General features: G+C 43.8%; 1 protein-coding gene across 1 annotated transcript in view; it reads right to left on the bottom strand.

The window, feature by feature from the left end:
* The window catches only part of LOC139051664 (uncharacterized protein C05D11.1-like), a 210280-nt gene that overhangs the window by 192110 nt on the left and 6144 nt on the right, over positions 1-12026 (bottom strand). Inside the window, exons 2-3 of the mRNA XM_070528630.1 lie at positions 8263-8345; positions 4587-4745 (exon numbers count right to left, since the gene is read on the bottom strand). Of these exons, the coding sequence (XP_070384731.1) occupies positions 4587-4745; positions 8263-8345 (242 nt within the window). The remainder of the gene's footprint in view (positions 1-4586; positions 4746-8262; positions 8346-12026) is intronic.

The raw sequence follows: 12026 nt of genomic DNA, 5'->3' as shown, positions 1-12026 counted from the left end.
TGAGGAAGAAAAGCATGTGTAGGGAGGATGGTAACTTGTAAACTTCCGTAGCTCTTTTAATGAGACGCTTCACTTAAATTGTGGTGCAAAGGTATTACTGTATCTGGAATGAATGAATGAATGAGTGCTTTACCCAGTCAATTAGGGAATGGAACCCAGACAAAAAAGCTACGAAAAAACAGCTTGAGAAAATCTGGGGCCTAGAAAACAAATACAGGCATATATTATACAGCGGTGGCATGCAGACACAATTTATGCCTGCAGGCAATGGCAAAATAACATCTCAAAAGGACACAAGCTGTAATATGAAATATTGAAGAATGGAAGATCTACAACAAAATTTAACACAATAAATATGCAAAATATTGTATTAGGAAACAGTATTGTTTGATACTTTTAATACAATATAGCTTAAAGGAAGTAGAAGACAGAGTATCAGCATGAAAGAAGGTGCCATACTTATTTAACATTTTAGGCAATAGATACTGCCGGCTCTGTTCACCATAGTTTGTTCTTACACACTGAACTAAACATTTGTTTGTTCGTCCCATAGAAATTTATTTGTTGGTCTCATTTGTCTAGCTGCTCCTTATGCATCTACAAAATTTGCCCAAACCATTTTAGGGACCCTGTAAATTGGCTAACTGTGCTTGCTGGTTCATGTTAAATAAGTATAAACTGTTATAAAACAGCACAATGCACAATGGTTGAATTACATGCGGCTGCTTGCAAATGTACCTCTGACTGAGAGCGGCTGCCAAAGCGGAGCATCAACACCTTCTCGCTGTTGTGTTTTGTATTAAGTCCAAGCGTGATAAAATCTTATCGCGCCCCATATGCTGTGGGCATGAGAGAATATGTGAGAGTGTAAGCAGAGCAGGATGGTGGCTTGATGGTGCAGTCTTTCCGGGCAAGCAAGGGAAATGGGGGGGCGAGTGTGCGGTACCATGATAGAGCGTGCGTGGTAATGTGGTTAAGCACACAGGAGGCAGGCAGGAGGGGCAGGTGAGTGCACGTCTCCTCCTTTAGCACAGACGTGGCTGTGCATGGCTGTCAGAATACGTGGGCCGCGGGCCCAATCTTGGAGGCAATCTGCAGCTGGCGTAAAGATTGGGCAAGCCGAGATAGCCATGGCTTTATGCTGTCTTACCGGGTGTTTAGTGCCAGAATTTACATAATCTTGAGCTTCAGATACACGTTGAAGTGAGAGGCAGACAGAGGATTCACTCCTCTCTGCCTTTGCTTTCATGATAGCATTGCCCCACTGCAGGTGACATTATCAGCTGCAGGGTAGAGTGGACATGAAGGCGTCACAGGCTTTACTTCGTATCGCTGATGTGAAAATATCACCAACACAGCATAAAACTATCTTTGGTCACCAACTCTCAATCAACAAAGTGAAACATTTTTCTCATTCAGATTTCTTTTTCCCGATTTTGCCCGATGATTCAGAACATTTTGTGGCACCTTCCATGGAAGAAAAATATTTCGGCAACTGTACTTATTTGCATAGGAAGTTGAATTTCAAGATAACGGAATTTCAATGTAACGAAGTAAATTGCCAATTTTACCAACTTCCGTCATGTTGACGTCTTATATATATAGCACAACAAGTTCCACTACAATGTAACATAAGATATCCACTTGTCTACATCATGTGAAGACTGTGTATATACTTGCAACTTTGTAAGAGCTGTGTTAGCATAATAACATCACCGGGGAAAGCCAGCATCACCCTACAATCCGAAATAGTTGGGCAAGTTGCAGGGCTGTAGTTGCAAAAGAACAATGTGAAAGTAATGTAATGTAATGATTGCAACAGGACAGATTTGGCACATTGATTTAAATTGAATAGCATTTACTTAATAAGTTTTTCCTATGTACACTTTTATGTGCCATCACTCCTACGACACAAATCACATCACAACATGAAATGTTGCAATAGCACTTTCTCGTTCTAGGCTGTTCTTAGGCATTCAGCATGAAAAACTGGCATAGAGGCCATATCACGCGTTGAAGCTTTCCACAGCACAATAAACTGGTTTAAGAATTAATTAAACTATGGGGTTTTAGGTGCAAAAAAGCACAATATGAGTATGAGATGGGCAGCCACAGAGCGGGCTCCAGATTAATTTTGAGCCCCTGGGGTTCTTCAGCAAACACCGAACGTCCCCCGCAGTATGCAGCTGCCATGGCCACGATTGAACGCTTGTCCTCAAGCTCAGCAGCATAACAGCATAACATTGTGGTGGTAGGACGTCAGGTGTCAGGCACCAAATAATAATAGAACACAAGGTCTTGCCAATATAGGTTTTCTACAAGCACTCCATTACTGAGAGTTGAATAAAGCTGAGTGCTTTTACAGAATTGATGTAACTTTGCAATCTTTTTTTTCAATCTCAATTGACCAAAACGACCTAAACAAAATGACTGTTGTTACTATACCAATTCCAGGAATGAACACACAAAATGATAAAATGAAAGTAGAATAGGCAATTAATGACAACATTCTTTAAAAGGAAAGAAGTGGAGGCCATATAATAAAAGTAAAATATTATGTTTCACATGTTTAACAAAAAACAAAAATGCATAGGAAAACCTAATGATATCAAATATGGCAGTTCATGAGTGCACCAGAGCAGCTCATGAACTTAGCAAAACCTATGAACCTGGCAATGGCAAAATCACCCCAAGACGCCTGGAATAAAGACAATGTCCTTCCAAAAAGCTGCTCGTTAATGGGGGAGTTAGTGAAAAATCAGTCTCGGATGTCACTAAACAAGATATCAATGACTCCCACATGATGTAAGAAATCAAATAAAACCAATCTTATTGCTCTGCCCACCCTAGAACACAAGAGTTGCAAAGTTGCCAATCAGAACGGTGTTTCTCTGAAGTCAACTTCAAAAAGTCACAATTCTTGTTTTAGGGTAGACAGAGCAATAAAGCTAGTCTTACTGCATTGTTTTGAAACCATGTATAAGAAGTCATTATTAACCCGTTTAGCAAAATCTGAAGAACTGAATTTTTTTTTTGCTAGTGTTTTACAGAAAATTTGCAAACTTGCATAAATTAAGAACCACATATTTTAAAATGAGAACATAAAATTCCATACGTCTACAAGAATTCTTTGCCATAATATGTAGAATGACAACTTCAAAAAAACAACTTTGTCTAAGACAGAACTTCTTTATAGTAAGTGTAGAATGGTCTAGGGTTCTATTCCTAAATGTTTCCCAACAGTCACTGTAAAGGCATCAGAGATTTGGTGCCCTCTCTTGTCCTTTAGAGGCATTTGTCAACTATTAACAAAGAACTCTCCAGTTTGGGGTCAGACAGCATTGCCAGCTGTACCCATGGAAGGTGCAAGATCAAGCATGGAGGAACACAGGATAGGGCAGTCTTTCAAAAATGGCAGGCCTTGAAGCAGGTGTAAATAAAGGGGAGGAAAAATGTCTGATGTGGATGGTACCTCCAGGACCCAGTGAAACCTATGTTAACAGCCCCTTTATTACCTGTAATGCCCATGTGCAAGAGAATTCACTCGCCAGTCAGCACTGCTTTCGGGAATGTATTTTTCACAAGCAGTGGCAGCAGTGTTGCACACAAGAGGGCTGTTGCACAAGGAAGAAAATTAGCATAAAACGCATGCACAACCACCCTTGTAGGCGATCAGACAATCAGTCAGCAGCACTCATGCGTGAGTGAATGAGTTTATATATATACACAACATGATAATGAAAATGGCATAAAGAAAAGAAAAATTATGGGGGATGCTTATAACTTTCTAAGAATGTGAAGGCAAAAGCCTAGTTGGACCTTCCGTTGACCTGCTGCTGAACTTTGTGTTGTACTTTCTGTTCTGCTGTTGAAGTTTCTGCTGATCTGCTGTTGAACATTGTTCTCTCCATTCACCAAAATGCAGTCCTAATGTGATGCAGGCGTTCTGAGAATGCAGAATTGGTGGAGAGAGGCTGCTGTCACACGTGTACATCTTGCGAAATTTGTTCTTGATGTGTGGCAGCGGTCTCTCTCTCCATCAATTCTGCATTCCCAGAATGCCTGCGTAGCAGTAAGGCCGCATGTTGCTCTCATGTTGCCACCGTTTCCAGAATGTTCTACGGGCGCTGCCACTGCCCTTTCACTCAATGCCCTCCAGTGCCACCGCTGATATTTCCCTCAACTATCTGACTGCGCTTTGTCGCCCTTTCTCAGAACCCTCCTCTGGCGCTGCTGTTTCCCTTTCCTGGCACCCTCTGTTTGTCTGTACCTCACAGCAAGACCTTGAAATATAGGGATCTAAGGCTTTCGCCTTAAAAAGAAACCATCAGAACATAGGGTGATTGCAGCTGTGAGGTTGATGACAAGTGCCACCACCCAGCAAGGCAGACAAAATGATGCAATAAATGTCCTGACCAAGACTGATGTAACAGTCAGGACTCTCAAAGCACTCTTAAAAACTAGGTATAAGACAGGGAGCAAACTCTGCAGCAAGTGTTTTTGATGTAGAAAAGTAGTCAAAAGTGCTATGACCCTGTTCAATCAATAGACAAACAAACCAATGTAGCAGGGTTGAACACACCCACCGTGAGCAAAGGGTAGAGAATGTGGTCTAGGTAGATTGGCAACAAGTTCAAGAACCCCTTGGAACCAGCTGTAGTCATGGTGTAACAGGTGTGGTCTGTATCTGTCCAAGCATTGGTGCCAGATGCCAGGCACCGATTCGCCAGCTGGTCCAGGATTCCCTGCACCCACACATAAATTACAGCCATGGTTTTCCTACTTCACAACTGAATACTGCACTTATAGCAAATTTCTGCATCTTCAGCTAAGAGCAGCCCACAGTTCTACCAGGCTGCCATAAGATGATATAGCATGACCAAAGAGTGTTAACTTTTTTTGAAAGTTTCACTTTATCGGAGCTACCGCCAACTCTATGCAAGTTCTACGTGCACATATATTACTTGGGTAAATCAATACCAGGCTTTGGCTTTATATCAAAAGGTAATTTAGTTAGGCTAAGTGTTAATAATAATGCAGGATTTTTCTTTTTACTTAATGTTTGACTGTTCATGGAGAAACTGATTTGAAAGAGGATGGCAAACAGAGAACATACACAGGATACCTATGGACTTCATAGTATTTTGCACTGTTCTGACTATGTACCGTCACCAACTTGCCTAAATGTCAACTGCATTGCAGGTTTCATAGCAATCAGCTGTTAACCATTTAACTCCAAAGCTCGTGCTGTACTTGTCCTACCAATTTGTACCAATGTCACCACCAAAGAATCCTACTCGTCCACAATGCAGGCACAGTTTTTCTTCTCTTGCTTGCTGTGAACAAGTCACGCACGTCTGCTTATCCCAACCCCTATGGCTGAGTCGGGGCAATTTTGCATATCTTTTGTTATTTATGTTTGTTTTGCTGTCATACATTGAGAGAATGTTACTGATGACTTCTATATGTATTGTGAGAAAAACTGTCTTTCTCAAGACATGCTTTGTGATTCAGCATTTTCAATGAGTGGAAGAAATAAAGCATAGATTAATTATTTTTGTCAATGAGGACACTACATGGAAAACACTGGAAAAGTAAAAAAAAAAAAGCGGGGGTGGGGGGAAATCTTCCACAGTTTTCCAGGACATAACTTGGGACTTAAAAGGTTACTGCCCCGCTCCATGCCAAAGCTGTTCAGCAATGCCCCATTCGCAACTCTCTGCAACAAGTAGTGATCAAAATTTCTTGTCAAGAAGGAAAGAATGGGAAATAGGTGGATGACTTGTCCTTCTCATTCGTGCCTTATTTGTTGCTATTCTTAATTTTTAATCATGAACCAATTAGCCCAGCAGCACATATTATAAGAACAGTGGAGCATTTGACTGAGAAGTGCTGCTTGTGGGACTTCATGATAGTAGCCCAGTCTTATGATTTTGTTGGCAAAGAATGTTTTGATGTCAATGTAATTATGAATGTGACCTTAATGATAACTTGTCTCTTCCAAGGCGACATATGCTTTCCTCGGCACAGTATATATAGGTAGGGTTCTTCCAAAGGGGAGAGGGGGTAAGGCGGGTGGGTGCGGAAATGAGCGAACGTATGTTAATGGCAAGGGTGTAGAATTGAGAATAAAGGAGTGCTGCACACGAGGCCGGTGACACGGCCTATTTGTCGATCACATGCCAATGGTCACATGTCAAATCACATGTCAAGCTTCCCAAAGCCGTCGCCAAGCACTTCAACCAAACAGGTCATTACTTTGACGAACTTAAGCTTTACATCTCACAGTCAAATTTCCGTTCTGAACGAGAAAGGAAATACAGAGAATCATACCTTATCCATAAGTTCAAGGCATTGCAACCAATGTACAGAAACATTTCAAAGAGAACTTTAGAATCTATTTGCTATGCTGAATTTCAAGCTATAGCCAACAACACTTAGTTTGGTTGCTTAGTGTCTTTTTTTTCTTAATTTTTCTTCATCTTTTTCTTTTCTTTCTTTCCTTTTACTTACTTATTTATTCCTTTCAGTATTTTTTTTACATATATTTTTTTTAACGAGCCCCGGTTTCTGCCGCTCCTTCTATTATCTCTTTCACACACAGGATAGCCCACAACCACCAGCAAAACAGGTAATAGAGGGGTGCTGTGCATACCGTTGACACCCTGACTGACACACGGCCGTTGACATGTGACTGACAGGCAGCCGTGTCAGTGGCCTTGTGTGCAGCACTCCTTTATTTTCAATTTTACACCCTCGCCGTTAACACACTTTCGCTCATTCCTGCACCCACCCGCCTTACCCTCTCTCCCTTTAGAAGAACCCTATCTCTATATACTGTGCCGAGAAAAGCAGATGTCGCCTTGAAAAAGACAAGTCCACTTGTCGAAACGTTGGCTCCCGCTTTCACCTTGTTCTCGTTTTGCTCAGCGTCTTGAATTTCCACCTCCCGCCTTCCCCCTGTTTTCCCTTAATGGTAACTGTGGCATAATAGCTGTTTGCTTTCTATATGATCTGTAGCTGCTGAATGTTGAGTAGATCTCCTTTCTTCTACATATTGCCTGGAAACAAATTTTTTAGGACAGAACAGACTTGTACCTCTAAAAAGCACTTGAAGCCGCACCTGAATCATTTCTGCTGTTATCTGAATTCAGATAAGAAAATCTTGAATTTCGGTGCAGCTCAAAAACCCTTTTTTCTGCACTAATCTACATGTCAGATGGGTAGCCACAAAGGATGAAAATGCAGATATCACACACTGCGGCACTGCAACTTCTCTGCTGAAGCAATGTATAATGGCAACCGGGGTTTTGGACATTGTATGACCTCTTGTTCGATTTCTCAGACATTATCAGTGATCAATGCCCGATGTTGGAAAAATGGCAGCCATGCAGAAAGTTGGCGCTGGTTGGTGCTATTTAGCAGGTTATCCCATGTACTTTCATTTTCGCTGGAAAGGTGGTTTATTGGCTTTCCAAGAGGTGTACAGCTGATACAAATAAAATGGTCAACAACTTGACAACAAATTGTAACATTGGTCGTGACACCCGGCAAAGCAGCACTGGTTAGGCGTAACAGCGATGGCAGTGTGGTTCTGACTAAAATTTGTTGTTTGCCAGCAAGGTGGTGGGTGATAAACAGTCACAAGAAGTTTGCCACCAAGCTAATATGCTTGTATGAGTGGTTCATCAGTGATCAACCTGATATCATGCGTGCAGAGTCGATTGAGGGCTGCAAAAGTGGTGTTCAAACCCACAGGCGTTCCAGCAACCAGACGGACATGCACGTAGGCAGAATAAACCAATGGCCTCTACCATCATGAAATTTCAAGTACACCAAACAACAATACTTAGAAAAAGTCTGTAAACAGCATGTACACCTGCCATTGTAAAAATATGCACTTGCATTTTTGCATAAAAATATCTAAATGACAGCACTTTGAACATCAACTGATTCCAGAGGTGAAACCGTTTTCATTTTTGCAAGTAAAAGACCTCCCTCCTTGTGGTGGTGACAAACAATTCCACAGATGATACTGCAGTACAAGCCAATAGGTTTCATAAGGTGTTAAACAAATGAGGCAGCAAGCTCGATGATAGATGTGTACAGAAGCCAACAAAATGCAGACATGCAGCAAGTTACTGGTCTATCTTAACTCGCAGAGCATATTATGCTCTAGCCCTTACTTTGTTTAATAGCCTCCGACTACTATAGCAAAAAAAAATGTTCCAGTCCATTTCAATGCATCGCCAGCCCTCATACCTTGAAAGGGTAGTCCTCACTGCCCATGAAAATTAGATGTTCCAAGGTATGCGGCAGGCCGTCGTCATCTTGAGCTTCAGTCGCTGGGTTAGAAAAAAGTAAGAGATGCCATGCTATGTTCTCAACATCCAATAAGCTACTAGCCTCATAATATTCCCCAACAGTAGATACACCACACAAGCCATCTGCATTTCAAAGCACTTTGCTTGGTATGTAACAGAAGAAGAACGAGCACCACAGGCTAGCAGCATAAAGGGATTTCCCGTGAAAGTTAGGCCCAACCTGCATTTGTGGTTTTTCTTTGATGCTGCAATGCGCATGTGCTATTTATTTGAGTTCAGACACTTCATTGATGAGGCGCACGGGTGTGTAATTTGAGATGAAGACTTCCCAAGCCTTTCGTCATGGGGAAAGCATGGGAGCATCAACAAAGCCACTATTTTTTTATTCCACATGCAATAAGGACTACACATGTGCTTTGTAAATAAATGAAGTTGGTGGAAGGGAGGCCTGCTATACATTTGGCTCAGACCAAAATTTAAAACTACCACTTAAAATTAATCTAAGTATTGAAAACAAGATAACACTTGGTTAGCAGTTTATTGACTTCATTCACACCACAACTTTTCAATGATGTGGTATATACTGACACCTGAGATCATAATATTCCCAAGTTTCTTGTGCTTATCCTCTTATAATGTTCCTTAAACAGAGCAAGTCCTAGCGTAAGTCTTCTTACTGCAGTAAAAATTGGCTGACATTTAACTTAGTTTTGCAAGGACTATGCCCACAGTGTTTCTTTAAAGTTAGGCCACCGTCTTCCACACACGTTACACTCGCTGCTGGACGGGTTGTCCATGAAGTCGCAGTGAAACCTGGCCACCGCAGTTGAGCTTGCCGCCAGCCGAAGGGTGTGGTTTGCCAAACATTCATTGTGGGTGTCGTTACTTGTATGCGCAGCTTCCGTCTCCTTCTCCTTGTTCGTGTTGCTGAACAACGGCGGCTGTTGCAATAATTTTGATCTTGGCATGCTTCCACGCTTGGTAAGCTTCTCTGTAATGTGCTAATCTGGCCTCCCTTTGCTCTGGTGTTTCAGCAGGCAACTTTGCCTTTGCTTGAGATTTCGCACACTGCCGTCTAGCTATATCTACTGGATGATTGGATTCAGCCTGTTGTTTGCACTGAAGTGCATGCACAGACGGCCCTGCCGGCGTACCATCTATGGTGAGACTGAGCGACCAAGTGCCGATGAAGCAGCCATTAAACCCTCGCATAGCCAGGTGGTACCGCAGCAGTGAGGCTCTAAGCGAGCACAGCTGCGACACCTCTTTGCAGTGAATCACGTGGTGTGACGTCACACTTGCCGCACTTGCGCTCCGGCGGCTTAAAGTCATTGCGACGCAATGAATGACCTTACGAGACACGGAGAGGCAGAGCTTTCGCTCTAAAATATTGTCGCGATGCAGAACAGGACAGGCAGACAAGAGATGACGACGAAGAAGTGTTGTTGCTGGGGCGGTTCGGCCACCATGTTCTAGCGTCAGCTGATGCGTTCAGCATTCGCCTTGCATAAACAATATTCGTGCTTGTCTCCGCCTCGCAACATTTTAGTGGACGTGTGGCATTCACCGCGTGAGCCCTGACACGATGATCGACAGCCAAAGCACCACAATGACTGACCACCCACCTCCGATGCCGCGTACTCTGACCTCCATCATGTTGTCCCAGCCGCGAGATTCAGGGACCTTCAATGGCATCGATGGTATGGGCGTTGAAGAATGGATTTCCCGACATGAGCGTGTAAACGAAAATAATCTGTGGGCCCAACGCTAACGCAAGCGAATGTGATATTCTACCTCTGAGTCACAGCGCTAGCGTGGTACGAGACCCATGAACATGACATAATGAGTTTGGACGTCTACAAGCAGAAGCTTCTAGACCTCTTTGGAAAGCTCTTTGGCCGTCAGTTGGCAGCGAAGAAGGAGCTGTCGACCCTTGCTCAAACGTCAACAGAATATTCGTGGCATATATTCAAGATGTCCTCGCACTCTGTCTCAAACCTGACAAAGACATGAATGAGACCGACAAGATTGGCTACATCCTGAAGGGCATAGCAGATGACGCATTCAACCAGCTTGACTAAAAGAACTATGACTCGGTGGGTGCGATCATCAAAGAGTGCTGCAATTTTGAACTGATAAAGCATTACACAGCAGTTCAACAGGCTACCAAACACAGCTTTGACGTCTTTGTGTGAAGAACAGCCACGTGGACCTCCTCTGTCTGGACAAGAAAATTTGATGCGGTTAATTCGTCGCGAGCTCGAAGCCATGTTTCCCGCCATTCCTCATCAGCATTGCTCAGGCAACACATGTTCTGTATCGCTCATACAGGTCGTCCTAAGACAAGAGATAGCAAATTTAGACCTCCCATCTCTCTGCCCCATTTATGATGCCGCTGTCAGCCAGGACTGGCCCCACCCAACCACTGCTTCCCCGTTTTCAGTGGTTCCAACTAGCCGTCATAACCTGCCTGACTAGAGAACACCGGATGATTGGCCGATATGTTTCAATTGCTCGCGTGTTGGACATATTGCTTGTCAGTGCCGCAGTCGTTGGTCATCGCCCTCTAGGTGGAGCTTCCCATCTGACCGTCCACATCGAGGTGCTCCCCATTTCTCTGTGTATCCTTCATCTACGAATATCGACAATGCACCTACGACCTTCCGAACCAGCCGGTCACCATTGCCCCTAAGTCGTTGGCCTCGTCCGCCACAAGCTCGCCGCTCTTCTTCCCCCGCATTCGTGCCACAGGTAAACTAGTCGGTGCAGCTCCCGGAGGTGATGCTGCATCAACGACCCGACCTGCAAATCCTCTGATCACATTGCCTACCCTAGGAAGTATATTAGACATTGAAGTGGATGGAGCCCCAGTCACGTCCCTCAATTGACACCGGTGCGCAGATGCCTGTAATGAGTGCTGCCCTTCACGAAATACTCCGAAAGGTCCTCATGCCTGCCGTACCATGCACAGTACACGTTGCTGATGGCAGCACGCCACCGGTTGTCAGCATGTGTACAGCACAGGCAACGATTGCCGGCCATCAAACCATTGTCTTATTTATTGTGTTAGAGCGCTGTCCCCATGACCTGATTTTGGGGCTGTACTTTTTTCGACCCATTTTGCCCTAATAGACTGCACTACAGGTGTCATGCAGTTGGAACTTCCTTCTGACTGCTACTTTGTTTCTGCTGCACATCATCCATCCCTGTGTTCTACTGAATTCGCCCAGTTGCCGCCTCAAGCCACTACTACTGTGCCTTTTACCATTCAACCACATGTTCTTGATCGCAACTACATGGCCTCTCCGCTTGTCAACATTATTTTTACTGCATGGCGTCGTGCACCCAAGTACCGTTGTCACCATTGTCAATAATTCTGCTTGGCTTCCCATTCTCAATTTTGGATCTGTTGCATATGTTCTCCCCATGTTCTCCCCGGTAACATGACAGTGGCCTGTCTGACACCTGTGCACGAGTACGAGATATCTCCGCTTGGACCCACCATTTTTTGCCTCTGTCAGCCCTATCGTCACGTGTTCCCGTTCGGCGTCATCACCCTACCAAGACGCCGATAAAATGAACGCTACCGACCTCTCTCCAGCTCAAACTGAATACCTTAGCCGCATTCTGTTTAGTTATCACAACATTTTTTATTTCCACGACCGCCTGCTCGGCCAGACAGCCGTAGTCCCTCAACGGATT

The sequence above is a fragment of the Dermacentor albipictus genome, unplaced genomic scaffold (assembly GCF_038994185.2).
Source record: "Dermacentor albipictus isolate Rhodes 1998 colony unplaced genomic scaffold, USDA_Dalb.pri_finalv2 scaffold_13, whole genome shotgun sequence".
NCBI classification, from domain to species: domain Eukaryota; kingdom Metazoa; phylum Arthropoda; class Arachnida; order Ixodida; family Ixodidae; genus Dermacentor; species Dermacentor albipictus.
This window is presented reverse-complemented; position numbering and strand designations above follow the sequence as displayed.